Source organism: Eucalyptus grandis, chromosome 5 (assembly GCF_016545825.1).
Source record: "Eucalyptus grandis isolate ANBG69807.140 chromosome 5, ASM1654582v1, whole genome shotgun sequence".
Lineage (NCBI taxonomy): Eukaryota > Viridiplantae > Streptophyta > Magnoliopsida > Myrtales > Myrtaceae > Eucalyptus > Eucalyptus grandis.
Window position 1 is genome coordinate 5581300 of NC_052616.1, and position 25322 is coordinate 5606621.

Below are 25322 nucleotides of genomic sequence, written 5' to 3' on the forward strand. Positions count from 1 at the left end.
GATGTCACGACCCGACCTTGGTGCCACGGCCCGTCTATTAAAGGAAACTGGGCATAAGATGAGTTTAGAGATATTTGTCCAAGTGACAGTCCTCGCACAAAGAAAGCTCGATCACATCATCTTTGATGCTTGTCCAAGATGTCCATTATTCAAGGACATGAGCTCTCCCAAACTCATACCTCACACGATAATGGGTTTATTTTAAGGCACATACCTCACTTGTGTTCAAAAGCAGTGGTCATATCAATAGATCCTTAAATTGGGGTCTAAAGTTTTCCTAAGGCTTCCCACGTACATGCATTGGCCCTAACATCCATCTAATAATCACACACATGAAAAATAAAATAGGCATTCAGACCAAATGGTCTTGTTTCTCAAGCAATCAAGCCAAGTGAGTGAACCCAAAATAGGATCACTTATTCGTTAAGTTGGAAATTCGGGTCAATTAGTTTTGAAATTAATTGACCAAGCAAACGATCATCAATGAAGTCATTCAGGAATGGATAGAAAGCTTAAGATGTCCTCTTCAAAAGTCATGAAGACCATTTAAACCAATTCTGAACCGAAAGACCCGAATTCGAACGAATCAACCTGGCGGTCTAGATCTGGACCCAGTTTTGACCCTTGAAATCAAAAAATGCTGGAAAAATAGTAAAAAAAGTATATAAAAAAAAAGCACAAAAAATTTTGTGTAGTTAGAAAAAAGCGTTTAGAACAAGTTTCATCTTTGAGCTTTCACTGATTCGCGACGGAACATTCTGGAAAAATCGGTTAATTTCTAGTTGTCACAACTGAATCAGTTTCAGGGCCAGCTCAGACCTTATCCGAATTGTTTGCAATTAACCCCTCCAAAACTTGCAACTAGGTGCCGAAATTTTGCATATTTCTAAATAAGACCCTGATGAAAACTTCTAAATTTTGACAATTTGCAAATAAGGACCTCAACTTCATCAAAATTGCAAAATAAGCCCGAACGTTCTTGGGAGACAACTCCAGGATCTGGGCGCAGATTGGTCAGACGCCTTGATGAGATCCTTTGAACGACCAAACTCACTTCGATTCGAATGAAATTGAGGTCAAGTTAAAGCTTGAAATGTGAGCTTGAACTTTTTTGAAGAAATTGTTTTAAAAAATTTTAGCACAAAATTTTATAAAAATAATGGAACGTGCAAAGATTAGTCTGGAAAACGATTTTCGAAACTTAAATTGGAACTTGTGAGATTGACGAAAAATATTAAATGAAGTCCTTTCAAACTGAAAATTTGATATGCTATAGATCTAGCGTGATCTACAAATTTCATGAAGAAAGTTTTGCAAAATTTTAAACGTATGAATTTATGAAAATCGTGAACAACAGAACATTCCTCAAAAACAAAGCAACATGCAGAACAACGTCAGTTTTCTTGATCTGTACAGGAGATTACAACTTGATATTGACATAGCAAACGATATCATATCAAAGCTCGTAATATGTCCAAAAAAAAAAAAAAGCTTAAGATGTCTCCTCAAACTCTCTAGAACATGCTTTTACGAAATAACATCATCTAGCAGCTCATATCATCATACTAAAAATATCGGGCTGATGAACATCCAAAATTCCAGAATCACGGAATCATTCATTATTGATCCTCAGCCCACCATCTCAGGCCATTCAAGCAAACATTCCAACCATTTATAACTAAGTCCTAGCCCTGATCACGATATCGCTTCATCAGACCAAAGTAAAAGAGTTCTATGCAACCTACCTTAGTTGCTAGTTCGGCCACCGGAAATGTTTTTGGCTGCACCAAGAATAGCTCTCCAAATCTCTTAATCAAAATCACGGGGATCAACGTGAGAAAATGACCAAATCAGCTTAAAACGAGCACTAGTCAAAAAAAATCAGCAAGTTAGAGGGAATCGGCAAAGTGCTGGCTAAGCTCCGATTGTAATGGCCTCGAAGACTAGTCAGAGATCGGTGTTGCAAGGATCGGAGCAGTTAGGGGGACCGTCGGATTGGCCAGCCAAAGTCGCCAGTTGAATCTGTAATAGTGGGACATTTTTTTACCAAGTCAAAAAGTGGTGGGGCCCACTTATTTTTTTTATTAAAAAGGGAAAAGAGGGTTGAAAAGTCAAATTGAAAGAGAAAAAGAAGAGAGCAAGTGCACGCTCACTCTTTTATAGTAGCCAAAGCAGTTCGGAGAAAGAGAGAGAAAAGGGAGACAAAGGAAAAGAAGGAGAAGAGGAGGAGGAGGAGGAAAGGAAAGGGTGTTTTATATATGCACGTTAATGGGATCTTGCCAAGTCAAATCGACTACGTAACGCAACACACGGTAAGTGCTCGCACCCCTCATTCGTCCAATCAGAGTAATTTTTGGATTTTTGGCTTAAATTCAAAATTTTAGGAAATTTGAGCTCCGTAATCTAATCTTTGAGTTGTGGAGTTTCAGGATCTCATTGAATTGGTGGTTTATGGTGTTGTGGAGTCATGAGATTTGATGAGAGTCATTTACAAGCAACAATTTGTTTCAGTGAGAATATTAGGATTTTGCATGCAATCTCCACAGTGCGAACAGCTTGAATAATTACTTTGAGTATGCAATAGTTTAGCATGATGAAGTCATGTTGTTAATGTTTAGGCATAATATAGCCACTTCATAGTTATTGTAGCGTCACTCAATTTTAACATTATTTCTCACTTATTTAATAGGATCACGAGATCGGCAGTTCGAGTAACATTTGTTATTTTGTTTTGGGGCTTCCCCAAGTAAGTGGTATTGATATCTTCCTTGGTTTTGGTAAAACTCATGTACTGAGGTAATGGTAACTCGATATATATGAAAGTAAGAACATACTTGTTGTATAAAGCTGGATAGAGTGTTTGGTACTTTTGAGTTATTGTGTGATGGTTTACCTAACTTGAAGGGCTATGCATACTACTTTGTGCAGTTGGTTTACGAGGTAACTCTTGGAAGATTATATGTTTTGAGTTAGGAAACCAATGGTGATGTGTGTAATAAAGGACTAAGTGTTACGCGATAACATAATTTCGTGGGAATCACCTCTAAAGCCTTATACTATCAATATGTGTTGGCTAAGGATTAAGTGCTACACGATAACATAACTTTGTGGGAACCACCTCTAAAGCATTGTACTATTGATATGTGTTAGTTAAGGACTAAGTGCTACAAGAATTAAGTGTTACACGATAACATCACTTCGTGGGACCCACCTCTAAGGCCTTATAGTCAAGAACTAAGTACTACATGTTAACATAATTTCATGAAAGCCACTTCTAATGCCTTGTACTATTAATATGTGTTGGTCAAGAGCTAAGTGCTACACAGTAATATGATCATGTGGGAGCCACCTCTACAACCTTGATATGTAAGTGGTACTATATCTTTTTTGAATTTGTAAAACTCATGTTCCGAAAATATTATTGATTATATAATATGAATTATGAAATGGCATTGTTGTTACATAAAAAGCTGGATCAAGTATTTACTTGTGATATCCTGATTTTTCGCTTTTGTTTTCAATTGAGTGAGTCGGGCTTTTCATCAACGCGCCTATAGCCATTTTCTCTAAGTTGGCCACTCACGAGTTAACTAATCTATCAGGTGAAGCCGTTAAGGAATTTTAACGCTACAAACTCGAGAATTCGACTAGAAACCGACTACTCGACCGTGCTAACCTACAATGGTCAATACAGCACTATCAAAATCGATCAGAGATTAGAGATATGTCGATTCAACTGAGATATGTGATCGGTGTGTGGATGATTCCACCTAATTGCAAAATTCTCGTCAAACGACACTGGACTGATTATTCTATCTTTTCTATACCCTATGTCTGTATTTGAAACCTCAATATCTCAACGACAACCAAGAGTCACCAATGTGTCAAAGATGTACATTGTGGCTCGAAAATAACCAACCACAGGTCAAATGCACTAAAAATTCCCAAAAATTACCTAGTAGATTAAGACATGCTAAAATCGCGCTAGATTGAAATTAACCGCGAATTTAAACCCGATTTCAGAAATTGAAAGTTCCATAATGTCACATTCATTTTAAGAATGTCGACTCATCCTCAGAAGATTTTTCTACAAAACGAGATTTTCGGCGAAAAATCAAAGTATGGGTATTTTGGATCGGGAAATTCGTAGGCCCGCATTTGGTCGCGTTTTTGGGATACAAGTTGGTTCAATGGACAAGGAAAAATGTGGATTTAAGTGAGGACACCTTGGATGGATTTATAGGCTTTGATTTGAGCTCAATTGGATGAGAATTAAAGGGGAATTGATGAAATTGGAGGGGAATGTTACAAAATTCGTATGACATGGGGGGAGCAACCTTTTGGACTACTTCAATGGCTTCTTGAGGAAGATTGAGGAGATAGAATGGCTGAGGATGAAGGTTGATGGCTAGTGGGGGTAGCTCTCAAGTGTTTTGGCCAAATGTTGAAGGTTTAAGAGGCCAAAGGGGACCCTTCTATCTTCATCAACTTCTTCTTCATTTGGCTTCACTTTATACATTGTTGAGGAGTTGAGAGAGCTTGAGAGAACCAGAGGAAGCCAGCTAAGCCAGCCCCACCGTCACACACCCGCCGAACCAGCCGAGCCCGCTGTTTCCCTCTCTATTTTCTCTTCTGCCTGTTTCTACTCCAACTAACCTTCCTGTGAAAACCTGAGTTAAAATTTATCTTCCCATGCGAATCGGCTCTCGTACCACCCACCATCATCTTCAGGACATCCAAACCGTACAGGAGCACCTTGCCGTTCGCTAAATGGAGCCGCCGGCCAACCCGTTCGCCGGCCCAAAGCCATCGCTCGCCGGACTACCTAGAGCGCACTCTTTCGCGTTTTCAGCATGTTTCCTCCCATTTCAACCCTACCTCCACCCATACCAACCACCAACAAGTCCCCCTTGACCCCCGAGTGTCGTCGGTTGCCGGCCACCCGCTCGCCAGAGCTCTGATCAGCCTTTCCTCGCCGTTTCAGCCACTGATTCTTTCTCTCGGTCCAGCCAAGAACAAAAGCATAAAACCAGCAAGGCTTTGAGACTTCAAGGCTCATTTTCAAGCCCTTCCCGGCCTTGGTTGGTGTCGCCGCTTGGAGGTTTGTCGCCCGCCTCAGTGTTGCCGTCGCCAAGGACTCACCGAAACGCTAAACCGGTAAGTTTACTCACTAAACCTTGCTTAGGAGGTTAATTATGCTTAAGGGATGTTTAGATTAAGCTAAGTATGGTTATGTGGTTAGATTATTTTATTTAATTTTTAATTAGACTAAGGGATGTAATTAGTTTAGTGGATAATTAATTAAGGCTAATTAGGTTATTAATTTAGTGTAATCTTGATTATGCCATTAATTAATTATTTTAAGTTAATTAATTATTTCGAATTTATAAATATTATTTTATTAAATTATATTATATTAATATAATACATTATTTATTTATTTATTTTCGGAATATATTTAATTATTTATTATTTTCCGAAAATTAGACCAGGGATAGCTTCAGTGACCGGAATTTCATGCTGACTGATGTGGTATGTTCAGATTATACATTTGATGGTTGGATTGTGCAAATTGAGTGATGATTGTGAAAGTATGGAAATTATTCAAAAAATCCCAGGTGTTGGGTTTTAACACCGAAAATGAATTTTAAATACTATATCTAATAGTGGGGTTTGAAAAAGGAAAGGTGTCAGTTTTTTTGGTTTGAATTGACCGTGTACCCGCGCATGACTACTTTCCAAATGTTTTTAATACGAAGAAAATAAGCCAGGATTACTATTTTGATTGAGGCATTTGAGTGTAATACACGGTGTCATGGGCCGAGATTGAATGGTCGTGTGTTGGTTAAGAGAACCCGTCCCCGAATCGAGTCAAATGGACGTTACCCTATATGGGTTACTCACTCATTAGGTTTCGAGTCGCAGTAGATTATGGACCTATGCTCCTTCGCGAAAGCCATCTTTGAGATACGCAGCCATGCTCAATGGAGAAAAGACGATGCCTGGCTACGCCAGTAGACCGCCGAACATAGGAGTCAGCAATACCCTATAGGGGTTTAATTAACAATTGGAACGCATGACTAGTTGAGTTTAATATACCTGATTATAAGACAAAACTATGTGGCATGGTATGGGACGTGTCATAATGGTTTGGCCTTATAATCTAGACCCTTGTGATCAATTGAGTTGTTGAGGCATTTCAATTTTTATATGCATTAATTATATGCATTGTGTTATGAACTGTGCCGACATGCAGGAAGAAACTGAGGCGAGGTAAGCCCTATGTTCTAATTGTGTGGATGTGTGGCTAGAGCACCTTGATGGCATATTTTCTTCCTAATAGGAGTTTAGGGGGTGGACTTGCTAAGACATTGTCTCGCCCCATCATGGGCTAAATTTTCAGGTCCTTAGATGGTGGTTGTGGAGGACCAATAGCACCAGAGTCTATGGAGGTGGAGTCCAAAGGATCGGCATATGTGTTCGACTAGTGTATCGTAGGACAGCTTCTTTTTTAGAGCTGACCTTTTTGTAGACTTTTGACCAGACTCATATTTGTATCTAAACCCATTGTTATAAAAGTTGGCTTTTGTGAAATGTGTCTTGCTTTCCTATCCCATGCTGTTTGTTGTCAGGGGTATTTAGACGCTACCGCATGTATATTAAAATGAATGGGTCAGCGACACGTCCTGGGAACATCGCATTTGTATCAACCGCAAAGGGATGTGTGCGCACTCGAGGTTCGAGGCATTGACATTACTACTGTTTAGAAATGGCATTTGGTTGTTTACAAATGATTAGAAAGTATGTGCGCGCGCTCGAGGTTCGGGGCATTGACATTACTACTATTTAGAAATGGCATTTGGTTGTTTACAAATGGTTAGAAAGTGTGCTATGCAAAGTATTGTGAAGTGTGTGTGTGTGCGCACTCGAGGTTCGAGGCATTGACATTACTACTGTTTAGAAATGGCATTTGGTTGTTTACAAATGATTAGAAAGTATGTGCGCGCGCTCGAGGTTCGGGGCATTGACATTACTACTATTTAGAAATGGCATTTGGTTGTTTACAAATGGTTAGAAAGTGTGCTATGCAAAGTATTGTGAAGTGTGTGTGTGTGTGTGTGTGTGTGTGTGTGTGTGTGTGTGTGTGTGTGTTGAAAAATGGATGAGAAGTGATGGATGGGCTATGTTGCTAAAAGTATTTGCTTAGTTTTTGAGATTATTTTCTAGATTGGATAATGGTATAGATGATAGTTATTTATACTCAATATGACCGTGAACTCGATTAGAGGTTTGTGGAAATATATACGGGGCTTAGGATATATCTTTCTAAGTCGAGCCACCGGCTCTGTAAGTAGAGGTCTTGTCAAAGAGGGAATCTTGATCTCATTGTCACCAAGTATTATGTCGTGACCATGGTTTGATATTGAGCAAAAGAGTGATCAATCGATAGACTATCGACGTGTGTTTCATTATGAGACCATTGATGTTTGAATGTGATAATGGTATAAATGAGTTTTTCATATTAGTATAAAGCTTGTTGAAATGAAACGATTCATATATGATGTACTACTCACTGAGCTATGATTGTTCACTCGTTTCTTTCCCAATCTTTTTAGATCCATCGGTGAATGATTAATAGAGCGAGAGCGATATTGATGGGGACTTTTGGGTGGTTAGGGATTGTGTCCTTTGGGTGGAAGAAAGGCTATGTCACCCCTATTCCTATACGATTTGAAGTGTGACAAAATCACTCATGTGGAGCACGGCAATAAGCCCAAAAAAGAAAACAACACTGAATAAGAGGCCCTAGTGAGGATTTGCAATGGCCAAGCTTGTAACCGACTAAGAGAGAGTTTGATGGTAGTCGAAGGGGTTGTGGTTCACTACTGAGAGGCGGCAATAGGCTAGTGGGTGGTAAGCAAGGCTGCGAGAGAGAGAGAGACTGAAAATGAGCCCCCTTCAAATTTTTGAGGGAAAAGCTTATATACCATCCTCAAAATTGAATCTTAATCCCTGGATTAATCAACTAGCTAGGATTTGATCTCTTAGACTATGTTTGGTCGTCTAGATTTTTAATCAGAATGGGACTAGATAGGATATGATATAAAATCTATTGAATTTTGCTATATCTTATCAACTGTTTGGTAATTATAGTAACAAAGTCGGATATATTCACATCATATCATATATATTGTTTAGTACAAATAGCATATTAATATAAATGAATGACAAATCTTACAAACGAATATAGTAAAAACCTCTCGCGACCCTTTTGTCTACTTCATTTATATTTTATTTTCCTTTCTTAATTTATTTTTTATTTTTTCTTTCCCTTCCATCATTCTCTAATAATTTTTTTATTAAATAGAAAATTATTCTAATAGACCTAAAATACTAGAACACCTCAAATATATAATAAATATATATTTATATATTTAATTTATATTATAAGATAAAATTAAATTCAAATATATAAATAAAAATAAGAATAAATTAAAAAGCTAAATTATTATTTTGAATTTCTTATATTAGAATTCAAATATCATTTATATCAAAATATAATTTTAAATGTGTTAATTTAAGAAGTTTGTTATTTAAGCAAAATAACTTTCCTACTTTGAATACTAGAAATCCTATCTATCTTTATTCTACCTCATCCATAGAATAATTTTATCCGACTATATCCCCCTTATATGCAACTTTATCCTATTTTGAACAGGTACCAAATGCAAAATAGGATAAACTATATCTTATTCCGAATTTTATCCTGACCGCCAAACGCAACCTTAAGGATTAAGCAAATCCCTTAATAGCTAAGTAATTTTGTGATTGGCTAGAAATTAATCACTGGATTGCTGAGTCATATTATTCAATAGCAAAGATGACAGTATTAATGGATGGTCAAGATTTAATCTCTCTTGAATTTATGATTAGGCAAGGGCATTTTGGTAATTTCGCACCCTGGCCACCGACCATCGGAACATTGGCCAAAAATGGTGGCCGGTCAAAGTCAGTCAAAAGCTAGTTGAACTGGTTCAATCTTAGTCCTAATTTTGTTCTAATTTTCTGATTTTGTCCAATTAAAATGAAATTGAAATTTTTTTATGTGAATTGGACACAATCGAATGTAATTGAATTGGCCAATTAGTTATGCACAAAATACTTAAATTCATTGAATTTCAATCTTAATGATACTACAAGCTACACTCATGTTTGTAACTATACTTCAAAAAAAAAAAATTAAAAATAGCATGTCAATGTTGGCCGGCACCACCTAGTGTCCACATCAACGCCTACCAATTAAAATTGGCCGAATGGACCGAATTAAAACAAATGCAAAAGGTTTAAAATTGAATTGACAAAATTGCAATTAGTAGTAATTTTTCCTATGTTTAGATAATCAGCTTTAGCTTCCACTTGCGCTTGCATTTAGAAAACTATTCCCCATCCCATTGATGGTGATCAATATTCTCACATCTGCTACCTCTCCATGCAACAATCTGTGTCATTTCAGGTAGATTTTTCCTGAAAGTAACAGATGCCATTTTTCCCTTTTAGAATGGAATTAAAATTTGTCCTAGAATAGCATGAAGTTAACAAATCAATTGAGCTTTTTTACCTGTTAAAAGAGAAGACCAGCAAGTAGTACTCTATTAGTATCGGATCAGCAAAAGTTTTGTCCATTGTGATAATGATTTGATTCTTCCCGTTTTCTTCACACAAGTCCATGCTAACAAATACTAAGGACGAATGTATTTCGCAAAAAATGAATGATGATGATATATTTTTTTAAAATTATTCGCTTGCACCATTTATAAAAATAAACGAACAAAAAATATTTTCATTGTCAATAAAAATATGTAAACTTGAAGTTTTCATTAACTAATTATTTTAAGAGATAATTATGATTATTTTTATAATAATAATTTTTAAAGCATTCATTATTCATGAAGCAAATGAAGCTTGAGATTAAATTAATCTTGGGATAACGTGGATGTTGACAAACCAACATTCCTAAACTAATGACATCCAGACCCCTAGAGTACCAAACCTTGATAGGAGAAGGCACTAAAATGCCAAAAAATTAGGAAAGGTATATTTAAATGCCAAAATCGAAGCAAAATGAATCAATGAAATGCCTACAACGAGAAAATTCGGCCAAAATGCTAACATGGCATTTTTCTAATGAAACAAGTGCAAAATGTTGTCATTTTACACAATAGCGTGGCTTAATAAGCAAAAAAACGATGTCGTTTTGCATTGGATTTGAATTTTAATATAAATATTAATTAAGTTAAATTTAAAAATAAATTATTTAAAAAAAAACAAGAAGAAGTTGTATAAGGCAATCGAGGGTTATGCAAGCCCTTGTCGCCACCTCAACACCAGCTAGACCTGTTAAACGAGTGGGTCGGGTCGGGTTTGAGTCGGGTCATAAATGGTCTGACCCAAATTAACCCATTTAACCTGTCTATAATCCATTTATTGCAATACAAAAATTTTGACCCATATGGGCCATACTCGACCCGACCTATACTCGACCCATACCCAACCCATTTAACTAATCCTAAGAAAGTTTATTTCTTAAATATATATATATGGTATTGCTAAAATAGTTTTATACAACACAAATTTAATGGACAATTTTTATAATTTTTAAAATAATTATTTTAAAAAAATCTATTTTTTATTTTTTTTATTTTTTTATTATTTTTATTTTTATTAAGAATATAATTTTTAATTTTCTTTTTCTTTTTCTTTTTTTCTTTGGCCAGCCCGCCGGCCACGACAACAGCCGGCGACCGGCCATAGGCGAGCCTCGAGCTCGCCCGACGCCAATGAGTTCGAGTCTCGCTGGCCGGTTGCCGGCCACCGTAAAGAGGAAGAAGAAAGAAAAAAAAAAAGGAAAGAAAATTAAAATAAAAAATAATTATAATTTCGATTTTTATAAATATATATATTGTAAAGTTAAAGAGAAAAGAGAAAAATTGTGAGGTTTTGGTTGAAAATGAGTTCTAAATCTAACCCATTTAAGACCCTCTTAAGACCCACAAATCTTAAGTCTTTAATTGTTAAACTCATTTAACTAGTTTCTTCACAAAATAAGTGACTCATATATGACCATTTATGATTTAAATGGGTCATATGTGGGTCTAAGACCCATTTTGCCACCTCTACCACTAGCCAAGGGCTAGCGACGATGGGGAGAAGGTCGACTAGGGTCGCCACACCCCTGCCAAGGGCCAACGGCCCTGGCCAACCGACGACAAGGGCTTGCAAGCCCTCACCCAAATCTAAGGCGAGGATCGTGGCCCTCCTCCAAATCTGGCAAGGGTCGCCAAACCTTGCCCAATTAGGCCAAGGTCCGCTACTAGCAAAGGGGTCACCAGATCTAGGCAAGGGCTTGCAAGCCCTCACCGTTGGTCAACTAGGGTTGCTAACCCTTTGTTAGGGCCTGGCAACCTTGGCCAATCCTCCTCCCTTCATTGCCGACCCTTCCTAGCAATGATGGGGAGGCAACCGCAAGGGCTTGCACAGCGCTTGCTCGCCTTTTGCAACCTCTTCTTCATTCTTTTTTAATAATTTAGTTTTAAATATAATTAATATTTATATTAAAATTCAAATAAGAGGCAAAACGACGTCATTTTGGTTCTTCTTTGCTAACTCAGCTCTCTGGTGAGTCACATAAGCGAGCTATATTAATAAAAATTGCCACATAGGATTTCCAGCTAGGATCGTTGAATTTAGCACTCAAGTGACTTAATTTTCAAAAAAAAAAAGTGGTACTTAAGTGTACCTTTCATAACTTTTGAAACTTAAGTGTCTCTCATGCCAAGTTTTGGCACTTGCGATGTATTTCTGATTTGAACTAATAAAGAGAGTAGTCGAGAAAAGGTAATCAATCGTTTATAGTTTTCCTTGCATATGTTAACAAAAGATTTCTTTTTTTGCCACGAATCACTTAAAGCAGTTACTATCGCTTACAATCAAATTCGTTAAATATGAGATTGAAAAATGATTGGATTAGATTAATATATGGATCAAAATAATAATAATAATAATAATAATTCCACATATATACTTTATGGAACCTCTTTCTTCAATTACATTATTTAGTTTATCTACCTTTTGTAAATTTACAATCACATATGTAGGGATGAAACCAAGTCAATTTGTGAGTAACTCACACCCAACTCAGTAATTTTTGGAGTTCCAATTGTCTTATTTCAAATTGAAATCGGGCTTACACGAGCAACTTGTCGAGTTAAACTCAACCTCATGAATACTCAAATCAAGAAGCTCACGAATCTAGTAGGATTTTTTTAAATATTTAAAGTCTACAAAAAAAAAAAACACAAACCTCTTTAAAATTAGACAATATAACCACATGATATAAATGAACTTGCAATCACCCGTGTCTCTCTCTCTTTTCTAAGTTTCAGCCTTTCTTCACTTCTTCAATTTCTAGAGAAGAGGGATTAGACCAAGATCTCCCCTTCCCCTTCCTTTTTAGTTGCTTTTCCTTTTAGTTTTCTCTTGTTTTTCCCCTTACTCCTCCAAATTAGATCTAGACGTGGGAGCCTTGCTCTGCCATTCTTAGATTTGGGAGCTTTTCTTTCTTGATCTAGATCTAGATGTAGGAGTTTTAATGAATAAGTACTCGGCTTTTAGTTTCAATGATTTTCACAATAATTTCGATGTCAAATCTATACTTATTCAACCTATTTTCATTAGAAGTTCTAGCATCTCACACTTACTAAGGGGTTTGCTCTCGTCTAGATTTGTTTAACATGTCTTTGCTGTCTCCATATAGTGATGCTGTTAAGGATGTCAAACCTAAGCACATGCCATCAAAAGGCAAACCATGACTACTAATAAAGATATTGGCATATGATCATCACCAATGATGATGTCAGATCCAGTTGCCAATCCTTTTGTTTGAATGCTATCACAAATCTGTTCTTGAAAGACAGGTGTGTGCTTACCTCTACCAACCATACTATGATGATATATCTTGATGAACTTGTTGTAGTGATTTCTACATTTCCCATGGATCCTTTCGTGTATCATTTTGGTAATGTATGGAAATTTTCTTTGATTGAAAAAGAAAAAAAAAACCACATTACTAGGCTTGAGGTCATTAAAACTTGAATATTATTAAACCGAGCTGAATCTAGATAGTTTTTAAAGATTATAACTTTTAATCATTATTTTTTGTGAACTTTTATGTGAGATGGTTTTGTTTTAAAGAATTTTACTTTTCTTATTTATTATTTTATAATTATATCACTAATTTCATGTTTTTATGTGGCAGATAAAAAGAATATTAAGTCAATTCCCTTCCACTGAAAACTAGACACCCATCACATATCCCATTGTGATTTCTTTGGTTAGTCCATAATATATGAGTTAAACTAACCATCTATGTGTTTGTCTTTGTGTAGAATCTGAGCTAGGTAAGCTTGGAAGTTCACTTCTACTCATATACTTACGAATAACAGCTAGCTACTAATGAGGGAAACTGTTGTTTGACTCCGTTCAAGAATCTTATACTAGTAAATAGACTGAGGCTAGGAAGCACCAACACTTTTCGAAAACCTTCATGTCATGTCAAATACTTTGACATGTGTCCGACACTCTCCAACACTCTCAAACACTCTCTAACACTCGGTCAACACGTTTCGGAAAATCTAACACCTGATCAATTTTTTCAACGCTCTTTGACACTTGAGTCGGAATTCCGACATACGAGTTTTCGACACACATTCCAACATGCGAAGTCAATTTTAAAAATTTTCAATAAATGAATGGTCAAAATAAATATATATGTGAAAAAAATAAAAATCAATAATAAAAATAACAAATTAGGAAAGAAGAAAAATTTAATATTTTTTCTCTTCTCTTTTAATTCTCACTTTCCGTAATACACAATTTACCCTCAAGTTTTTTCTTCTTTCTTTCTACACGTCGACATGCAAGTCTAGATACGAATTACTTGTTTTTTTCTTTCCAAGTTTATGGATTTATTGAAATGAAGTTGAATTTGTCAAATTGAAGCAATGAAGAATATTAATAAATGGTGGATTGATGTTTTTAGTGTAAATTTATTATAGGATTGTTTTTATTATTTCTTTATTTGTGAATTTGAATCATATTACTTTGATTGAAATAATCATAAAAATAATAATTTATTATGTATATATAAAATATAAATTTAATATAGAACGTGCCCAACATATCGGAATTCTTTATTTTTTGAGAAACAACGTGTCAACGTGTCGTGTCGTCTCGTGTCGCGTGTCGCATATCGGTATCGGTGTCGGTGCTACTTAGGACTAAGGAGCATTATATATGATTTCACTTTTACATTTATAAAAAGAAGTAAACAATTTACATTTTCTATTAATTATAATTACATAAGTAAAGAAAATTAAATACAATACTATTGATCTCCAGGCCGTCAAACCTGTTTTCTTTGATTATTTAAATAATTCCACGTGAAATCTTTTATGCGATGGTGCTAAATATTAATTTTGTGAATGTTTTGCCTAATATTTAACTTTATAATTACATTTAACTTCCATATTATTTCATTGTCGTTCATTTTGCTTTTTCATCTTTATTGATGAATGCAGTGTAAAGTTTTGATTGCGCTTGTTTCATTCCTGCACCCTAAATGAAATTGCCAAGTGGCAAAATGAAAGAAAAAACCCCTTAAAGCCTTCAAAATTATATATTCTTATAGATAGATAGATGTGGGTGCTGCATCATATCTTAATTTAAGGAATTTGCGTGTTTTTATAACCGTAGATTGTTTTTTTTTTTAATTGATGTATAAGATGGGTCAGCGTGTCCGTTTAGCTGAGCATCGGCGCCTCTCAAGCCACTCGAGTAGATGGTGTCATAATCATCGAGTGAGCCGAAGGCAATACTTAAAAGACATCTTCAGCCTCCTCTCCACCTCCAGCACATCCATCGGTACTCGTTCATGGGAAAGTGGCAGTGATCATCACTTACATAGGCACGGTAACCGGTTGCCGTCACCGTCGGCCATGGGGTACAACCACCCCAGCCACCCGAAGCATGCGCTGGTGATTTGCGCGAAGGGCGACTACGAGCAAGCCCATTGCACGGCCTGCAACGCCAGGTGCACCGGCATGACCTATGGCTGCAAGGAATGCAACTTCTTCATCCACTATTCCTGCCTTGACCTCCCTGGGAAGGTCTCGCACCCCAGCCACCCTACCCACCCCCTCGGCCTCATCTCTGAGCCTGCCCCCTTCACCTGCGCCGTCTGCCTCACCCAGCGTGGCGGCTTCCGCTTCCGCTGCCTCGACCCGGCCTGCTTCTTCACCATCGATGTCCGCTGCGCCTTACCCTCCCCCCTGATCGTCCTCCACAGTCACCGCCACCTCCTCCGTTTCTTCGACCAGGTAAAAAGAAGCCCCAAATCCACCGTCCATTTGTTTTGTCTTATGGATTCAATTTCTATTCACGAATGACACGGTCCTGTGTCGGAGTAGGTAGGCGGGGAGACGGTTGAGCCTCGTCTGTGCGACACTTGCCACCAGCCTTGCCAATCGTCCGTCATGTGCTGCCTGAAGGTGGACTGCCACTTCGCCTTGCACTTGCTGTGTGGGTGCTCGTCGTGCCTATTCCAGCACCCATCCTGCCACCGGGAACTGCTCAAGCTCAGGGCTCCGATGAAGCAAGAGGAGGAGGATGACAACAACGACAACGACTTAGTTGAATACTGTAAAGTTTGTGATGAGGAAATAGAAGCTCCAATTCCGGTTTTCCATTGTGACCGCTGCAAGTACATTGCTCATGTGAAATGCTTATTCTCACAGGTACGTAAATGTGACGTTCGGAATACTTGTCAGATTCCTCTGTTGTGTTTGCTCTAGCTTTCCTGATTTATTCTTATCCAGTAGCAAGCTATATTGTTCTTCCATTTTTTTGTCTTGACTTGTGGGATTATCTAATTGCCTGCTGCGTCGGCTCTCAAACAAGATCCATGGAGTCTTAAGCATCGTCATATTATGTCACATCATCTCATGAAAATGAAAGGCACTTGAATTGACTCGAAGGGGGAAAAAGACACTAAAATTGGTAACACCGCCTGGAATTAGTTTCACCGTTAAACTATATACTTTCTCTTCCTTGATGACCTCATCGGATTTGCTACTTTTATCTCACACGTTGCCTGTTGAACTTGTTAAATCTGTGATTGAGATGGTTTTAGCTTTGCAAGTTCGCACGAGGTTTGTATTTACAGTAGTCATCTGAATCATTAAACATGGGACTAGATATGCATAGGATCCTATGAATTTTCAATTTACATGTCTTCGATAAGGAACTTTTTTCTTCCTCTATTACCAGTCATTGGATCAATACTTCTTTCAAGAACGAGGATCCATTTTCTTTTTGTTGGTTTGGTAGTCCTTTAATTCATTCTGTGCCACCGTCCTATTTTGGACAATTAGTTTTGTAATGTTTTTCAATGAAGGCAAAGCGTGTAGGGATGAAGTTGAAGATTGCATCTACAGAAGCACAAGATGGTGAGAAAGAAGTTAAGTTAGATACTGAGGAGGAGAAAGAGCACGTTCGAACATTTGGAGATTTTGTTAAATCTTTCAAATATAGGGAAAAATCGGAATTGGAGGATGTCTGCAAAAAAAGAGTGGCAGAAATTATTAAAGTACTAGCCTGGCGAAAGAATGTCGAGTGTAGCTTTAGCAATTCAAATTCACCCTTTCTGGACGAGGCGTTCTTGGAGTTCAGGAATAATCTTCAACTTGGCATCGAACACTCTACTTCGCTTGCAGTGGCATCTGAAAATGACAGGATTGTTGAGATGGTAGAGTATAAGGTGACCCAGAAGCTGGCACCTGTCCTAGAAGAGGTGTTCGCAAATTACGGAGATGTTAGCGCAGAAGCCATAATTAGTTCAAAGGCGAAGAACATGGTCTTCATCATGTTGTGCGGCACCATATACAGCATGGCCACTACCAAAATAGCCGATGTCTCAGAGAGTTTGCTATACAACTGGTGGAAGTACATTATTTTCGTGCATCTGTCAAAGTTCAAGATCCAGTTTGCCATTGATCGGTTGAAAGTGGTCATGCGTGCTCATTACAATCTCCAGGATAGGAACAACTCCGTAGCGAAAACAGAAAAAAAGATCACGGATCTTTCTGAGGAGATCAAGGTAAATAAGAAGAAGTTGAAGGAATTGGAAACGAAATTGGAGAAAAAAAAAATGAAGGTAAAGCGGGAAAGGGGAGAGCTTCCAGTGGATGAAAACCTAATGGAAGCATATTCAAACAACGCATCAGCTTGGAAATGGGAACTGTGAGCAAACTTAAAACTTCGCCAGATGAGGAGTAAAATTTTCTCTGCATTCTGAAGTGTCTTGCAGATCCACCCGTTCGGAGTCTATTAATACGCTGGAGACCATATATTGTGCATGACTTTGACAACTATGGCTGCTACAGTAGCAGCATGGTTTTTGTAGAAAGCATTGTCGTACGTAGATTTCATAATGTGAGCCTGTGAGGTGCGTGGAGCTCAGTGGTTCTGGTATGTACATTATAGTGTAAAACTGTGATATGAAAGACACCATGGATAAATTCTGCCCTAAGTTCCCGTTATTGCGTCAAGATCGGTTTTCATTCCTCTCTCTCTCTCTCTCTCTCTCTCTCTCTCTCTCTCAAATGGCAATCAAACTCATTTTTTTACCTGCAATCGATGTAGAACTCCTTGTACAATTCATTGTCTATCCCTTGCTGTTGTGCTCTGCAATATTGCCTCCTTGAGGAAGTTAGGAAGCCTACGAGGATGGATGACCTCCTAGAAAAAGTGCTTATCTATACACCAAAAAACAAAACTGTGAGGCTCGATACAAAACATGCCTAAACAAGTAACACTTCAAATTAGTTAATTTAGGGATGTCACATATCATGAGCATAGACTCACCGTCCATACAATCAATGACCATTTAACAATATGCAGATGAAGAAGGATGTGGCTAGACAATAATAATGTCACGCGAGCACATTTATATGAAGGCACACATCATTCATGGGACAAAGAACATCCTTAAAATCATGCCTCATATATGCCAGCTTGCTACTAAAGGGATTGGGGTGGTGGGGTCAAAGAATACCAAGTCCTAGGTCTGATCTCTGTGAGCACCACACACATATTTACATAGAAGAGAGTGAAATCAAAAAAATCTCAGATATGTGAGAAGCACAAATGAGAAGAGTTTGCCGGGGTGTTAAGTGAGGTTAATGCTACTAGCAAAAGAAAAATAGTTTTGAACTGACTTAAAATAGAAAAAGAATGAAAACATAATCATGAAGGAATGGCAGTTAAATAGTTTGTCATTTAATGTGAAAATGATTCATCAATCGCATGATTCTACTTGACAAAAAAAAACACACATACTTTTAGAGGTTTTTTCAGGACCCTCTGTTCTTCAACTATAAAAACACAATCTTTTAATACACGTAACTCGTTGAGTTTTCTTCTGACATGAGTACAACAATGTAAAAATTGAATCATTTTATTTTAAATTTGTTTAATAAGTGTCCTTATGCTCTTCATGAAACGAAGCAATCAATAAACCCTCAAAAAGAAAATATATTAAACATGGGATTTAACCGGATTTAAAGGAGACTTAGTGTTTGCAATTGGTCAAAGAATTTCAATAAGAAAATGACAAAAGAAAAGGTGTGACACACAACCATCACAGAGAATATGATGCGGGAGGATCGGGTCCTGATCTTTATCCTTGGCCAGTGGCAAGTCTTTAGGCTTTAATGGTGATTGTAATCTATCATAAATCCCATCATTTATCACTTAAAACACATTCACCCATCCTGCGCCCCATCAGGATACAAATCAAACTAATCTTTTTCTTATTCACTTTCCACTTCATTTCTGGCTATTGACGATGCCCGATGAGTCAAAGAGTGGACAAGCAACTTTGAGGCATTAGTAGGCAAATTTGTCTCTCTTTCTTATCCTCTTGATTTTGATGTTTTCCTGGATCACGTCTCTAATCATCTACAATTTTTTTATGTTGGCGCAATCTAGTTGATTTCTACTACACTGAGGGACCTGAAAAAATTTTCCAAGAAAAAATTCTAGCAAGTTCAATGGAATGAGTAGAAAATACGAGTTAGAGAAGATTTTATAGCTCATATACGTGGAGAGAGAGAGAGAAAGGGCGCTCTAGACTTATCTCCTTTGTGCTGCCATTTTTAATTATCATCATGGATGCTGGTGTTCATCAAATTAAGCTGAGAAAAGGCATATTGAGAAGTTTAACGGGCTGGTTTTCAATTTTCCCTCGCTCCGGTTGCGCGTTTTGATGTAAACTCGGCGTCTCATCAGATATACGTTGCTCTCAATCACGTGAAATTATCATGCTGGCGTGGCATATCATGTTCATTAGTTGAGCGGAGAAGCTGAAACTCCGAGCCACTTAATGTGGGTTTGGGCTTTGACATTCTGGCTTGAAAAGGGTTTTCTTTTTGCAACATCGGAGCTTCTTTCATGTAGTACTAGATGTTCAGTGGAAGTAGAGCCATAGGAAAGGTTTTTTTTTCTTTTTACGGTTGTGATCGAGGCACATCCCTTGCTCTTGCCCTATAGATTTTTTAAGATGGTAGTACTGGTTTTCTTCCATCTTAGCCTCAATCTTTGTTGAGTCTATGGAGGTGTTGGTAGATTTGTGCGGTGTGTTTGAATCGGGGATAAGATATGTTGCTCTTGTCGTAGCTCTTCCTTAAGATTGAGCTTCATGAATCTGCAGTTGCCTCTCTCTCACTCTCTCCATCTGTCTCTCTCTCTCTCCCCCCCAATAAGAACAATGCTTTCTTGTGTCATATCTTGTGAGTTTCCCGACGTTGTGCGTGTCACCAGCATGATACCTAACTCAGATGGAGGAATGGTCCTGTAATTTGTCACATGAAAATAATAACTGGCAAACATTCATATGTCCACATAAACAGGCTGAAGTGGAATTGCGCAATCAAGTTATCAACGTATTAATTTGATATGTGGAAACCAGTAATGGTTTGATGGATATTCATGGTAGACAACAGGTTCTTCTATTGTACATTTTCTTGATAGAATTGATTTTCTTGATTCAGAAAGCTGGATGGATGAGAGAAGAGTAATGACAATCTGAAACACTGATGAACGTTCTATAAATCTTTTTGAGTGTCGGCTCAGAGATCAAGTCAGTGTTTCACCTGAACTGAACATGGAGACCATTGCACATTTCAGCCACCAACACCTGCTGACAACATGTGAGATCGGGGAGCATAAAGAAGTTAACTGCGGGGCATGCGAGAAGCACTGCTCCAATCAATCTTACTGTTGCAAAGAATGTAAATTTTTCCTCCATAAATCCTGTGCTGAGCTCTCGAGAGAGCTCAAACACTATTTACATCCTCACAATTTGACCCTCTGTGATACGGCAAACTTGGGCTGCCGCTACTGTGATTCCTGTGGGAAGAGATTCCGTGGCTTCACCTACCGATGTCAGATGTGCAACTTTGATCTCGATATTGAATGTGCTCGGAAGTCCACCAATGGTTCCAAAGTCAAGAAGCAAATTCAGCACTTCAGCCATGGCGACCCCTTGATATTGGAGGAGGTGATTGATGAGGACAAAGAACGATGGTGCAGAGCTTGTGAAAGACGCTGCTTGACCAACACGTATTACTGTGGCTCATGTCAATTTTTTATCCACAAGCCATGTGCGGAGTTGCAGCAAGAGCTCCATCACCCAGCACATTTGCATACCCTAAAGCTTTGCCCAACTGTAGATGATGATGCGGGATTATCGTGTGATTTCTGCGGAGAAATCTTTCATGGCTTTGTGTACCAGTGTAATGAATGTCAGTTTCACCTGGATGTGATATGTGCACAACAACTGCCTTCCAGTGAAACTAGGGGTCAGAAGCAGACAGACCATTTTGGTCACAGGCACCCCTTGACTCTTCGCTTGAGGGATGACGAAGATGATATTTTTAAATGCAGAGCATGTGATGAGAGGTGCTTAGGTCCAGTCTACGGTTGTGATCAGTGCAAGTATTTTCTCCACGAGTCTTGTGCAGAATTACCGTTGGAGCGGGGACACTTCTATCACGAACAGCATCCCCTGAAACTTCAGGTTGCAAAGTACCACAACTGTGCTCTCTGTGGTAACAGAATTGAAGGCTACACGTACCGCTGCGAGCAATGTGACTTTGACCTGGACGTTTTATGTGCTCAGATGACCTCCATGAGACCTGGAGAAGGAAGAGTGACACGTCCGAGGAAACAAGTCGAAGACATAAAAAAGCAACATTTCTGTCATGAACATGTGTTGACAGGTAGCGAGAAGAGCGAAGAGGATAGAGTTTTTTGCAGCGGATGCAAGAAACAGTGCTCCGGTCTAACATATGCATGTGACACGTGTAAGTTTTATCTCCATGAAGCGTGCTCTGAGTTACCCAGAGAGTACGAACACTTCTTCCATCCGCTCCACAAGCTCACCCTCCAGAATAGCCATTCGGGGGTTTACTGTAGAGCCTGTGAAAAAAAGTGCCGTGGCTTTACTTTCTCTTGCAGGGAATGCAATTTCCATCTGGATGTTGTGTGCGCTATGAAGGCCGAAAAGGTAACTCGCGATCCGGCTTGCTATATTCCACACTTCAGTCATGGGCATCCCCTAAAGATCACTGATGAGGAGTGGAACACTACGTGTTTAGCTTGCAGTAAACAGCGCTTGGACTCAGGCCTAATATATGGTTGCAAGAAGTGCAGGGTGTGGCTTCATAAGTCATGCGCTGAATTACCGCAGAAGATCAATCACTTCTTTCATAAAGAATGCACGGGTCAACTCAACTTGGAAGTTCGATCCACCCTGGAGCCCAGGCTAAGAAAGGTAAAGTGCCGGGCCTGTCACAAAGAATGCCAGGGGTTTATATTCCGCTGTGAGCTCTGTCGGTTCAAGTTGGACGTAGAATGCGCTTTAATGCCCTCTATCGTTCCTGAAGGTACACAGACAAAATGTTTTTCTGGCCATGGGCACCCTTTACAGCTACGTCAAATCAATGGAGATGCTACAGTTCGCTGGTGCTCTGTATGCGAGAATCGTTGTGTCAATGCAACTTATGAGTGCAGTCAATGCGAGTTCTTCGTCCATGAATCCTGCACAGAACTGACCCCAGTAATCTTTCAACCCTCTCACCCTTTTCATCCTAAACACAAGTTGGAGCTGCGCATCAAAGACAGATTTACGTGTGAAGCCTGTCTTAAAGAAAGTTCTGGCTTCACTTATGATTGCCGTTCATGCCCCTTCAGCCTCCATGTTGGCTGTGCAAATCTAAAGCCCAAAATACAATTTGATGCTCACGACCACTACCTTTGTTTCTTTGACAGTCTATATGCCAAAGTTAGGTGCAATGCCTGCAGAAGAGAAATAGTCCCATGTTCCAGCAAGAAAAACAAAGGGGAAATGGAAAGCAAAGGGGAAGTAGTTCGCTGTGTTCGTTGTAATTACAATCGACATCTTGTATGTGGTCCATTGCCTTGTGCAATCAAATCTGAGGACCACAAACATGACATCCAACTTGAGGATGAGCTTCGTGAAGACGAGTCAGGCCTATACTATTGTGATGCTTGTGAGAGAAAAAGGAATCCAGAAGAGAGCGTCTACAGATGTACACGAGCACAATGCCCATATGTTGCTCATTTTCATTGTATGAAATCTGAGGTATTTCTAGTCCTTTTATAGCTCAAGATTTGTGTAACTTGCTGGAAAACGTGATATTTAAGCCAGAAGCCCAGAATCAGATGTTTTATGCAATTTTCATTCTGAATTAAATCTACATAATCCAACTTAAGAGTAAACGTCAAGAACAAGATAAGCATATTACAATGAACGATGGTATGTTGGAAAACTGTGAGAAGCTGAAGCACATGGCCATAAGGAGAAAGAAACAATGTAAATATCCCCATAAGATCCAAGCTATATATTAGAATAGACCAGTAGACCTGTTTGGAAGTAAACAGTCTTCCTCTTCACATGATGTTCAATTATTTTTCCTTCTTTTGTGATGCCATAATATGCTTAGCTCGTGTTGCCTTTAATTGTGTTTGCTTGTCAGGTCACATTTTTATTGAAGGGTGTGCAGAAAGAAATAGAGTTAAGAACCCTTGGCACACGCATTTCTGGGAAACTAATTAGTGAAGACCAGGAGATAATTGAGTCCAAACCTCATAGTCGGATCGATTTTGGAAGGGAAATGGGCACCGAGGATGTCCCCACATTGGAGAATTTGCTAGATGCTTTCCTTGAAGAGGAGCAAATGAAATTCCCAGATGCTTTTCAGATCTTGACGAAGGAAATGTGTGGGTTAGGACTCGAATCTTTCTGGGAGCCGCTGAAAGGTAAGGACGCAATTCCAAAAGTTTCCCCATTTTCGCATCAAGCTTTCTCCCAGTTCAAGAACATGCTAAAGCCTGAGACAGGGAACTCACATTTCTCGATGATATTTTTTGAAAACGAGGTGCTTGTTGACGTTGAGGGACTCATGGTCGTCCAGAGCCTAGCCCCAGTCCTAAAAAATTTGCTGGAGAAGCGTGGAGATATAAGCACGAAATCTCGGTTGAGTTCAAATTCAAAGAACCTGATCTTCACTATGCTTTGTGGGGCAATAAGGAGCATGTCCAGCACAAAAGTTGACCACCCCTTTTTCGAGACCTTGTTCTGTAATTGGTGGAACCATGTTACAATGGCCAAGCACGCTGGGTTCGAAACCCGGTTTTTCTTGGGTCATTTGGACAAAATCTTGCGAGCTCGCTTTGCTGTCCAAGCAGACAAAGTTCAGGAAGAGAAGCTGAAAGAGTTGGCTGGTCAAATTAAAAGATGTCAGGCATCCTCGGAGGAATGGACAACGAAAGCAGCAGAACTGACCGATGCACGCAGGCGGTATCGTGAATCTGCAGAATCAAGCTTAATAAAGGTGATGTCGATTGAGGCAGAGAGACTTGAGGGCAACACGGTCGGCTCTGCTCTGTTGTAATGCTGTCCCCACCAAATTGTGGCAACTCTTATTTCACATCATGTCGTGAGTAGCTTCGGAAGCAGTAATCCTTTTCTTCTTCTTTTGACTCGAGCAAAAAATTAGCTGTCTGGATATTTGGCTGTTGGTGAGACATGTTGCAGATATTGCTGTTTAATGATATGGTTTGCCTTCACCTGAATTAATTATCCATCCATTACACCATATATGGAATCAGATGACTACTCTATTTCACATCTTACTCCTTAATTCGATGAGTGGAAGATTGAATGCAGAACCATCGGACACGTTTATCTAGGCTCAACAGTTACCCTGAGCCGGTAGCTATTAAGACTATAAATAATATATATCAATTCACATAACTTACCAATTTTTTTGCGGAATAACTCAAGTTATTGACAAACGAAAGTTTGATACTATCATATGCAAGATGCTTATCATATAAATAGTAAAATAAGACAACATAGAAGATGGTGCAAGCAAATTTTATAAGGGTTCAGCTTAAATTAAGCTTACGTCCATTCTCCCAAACTAACAACCAATAATATGCTGAATCCACTAATAATCATATAAATAATTACAACAATGTAACTATTACTTTTACCCGAAACTGAAAGATCCCACTATCAATTAACAAGTACTGTTACATCCTCAAACCACAAATGACAATAACAATAAATCTTAGAAGAGTGAAACACAAGTAAGTAGAATCATGATTTTAGAAAGAAAGAAAAAATGTGACAATATCAGCATTTGTAGCTTTCCCCATTTTTCATACTTCCTTCAGCATGTATGAAGTCTCTTGTATAATCTTCAATCTCCAATTTAACTTTTGGATAATCTCATTGGAAATGATTACTAGAGACTCGTTTGCCCATGCAATCATATTTCCTTGGTAACAATGAGATTTTCCCTGATAGAGTAAGCTATACTTGACAATTATCTATTCCTCTAATTGAGTGAATAAAAATAGGCAAGATTTCAGAATTCTAAATTCTGAAGCTAGCTATTATTCCTTTTGAGTTATAAATTTAGTCAAAGGAGTAAAGGGAGTTGCCTTTATCAGCAATCCAATGAGTCTATCCAAGGTGCCCGTTAGTAATTTACTTACAAATCTCTATCCATTGATTTCCTAAATTTATTAGTAATCAATACTTTACTTAGTAACCCACCCCGCGGTGGACGAGTTGGTTTGTATCTTGACCCCTCAACCAGAAGGGTAGAGGTTCA

General features: G+C 38.4%; 2 protein-coding genes across 2 annotated transcripts; both read left to right on the forward strand.

Moving 5' to 3' along the window:
* The first annotated feature begins 14917 nt into the window (after positions 1 to 14917).
* LOC104443656 lies at positions 14918 to 17633 on the forward strand. The gene is made up of 3 exons (XM_010057158.3): positions 14918 to 15434; positions 15525 to 15851; positions 16511 to 17633. Exons 1-3 carry the CDS (start codon positions 15054 to 15056, stop codon positions 17357 to 17359), a joined length of 1557 nt encoding a protein of 518 aa, XP_010055460.3. The 5' UTR covers positions 14918 to 15053; the 3' UTR covers positions 17360 to 17633.
* Positions 17634 to 20278: 2645 nt separating this feature from the next.
* On the forward strand, positions 20279 to 24092 carry LOC120293556. Its single transcript, XM_039313226.1, has 2 exons — positions 20279 to 22780; positions 23175 to 24092. The coding sequence occupies exons 1-2, from the start codon at positions 20279 to 20281 to the stop codon at positions 24090 to 24092; spliced, it is 3420 nt and encodes a 1139-aa protein (XP_039169160.1).
* Positions 24093 to 25322: the final 1230 nt, after the last annotated feature.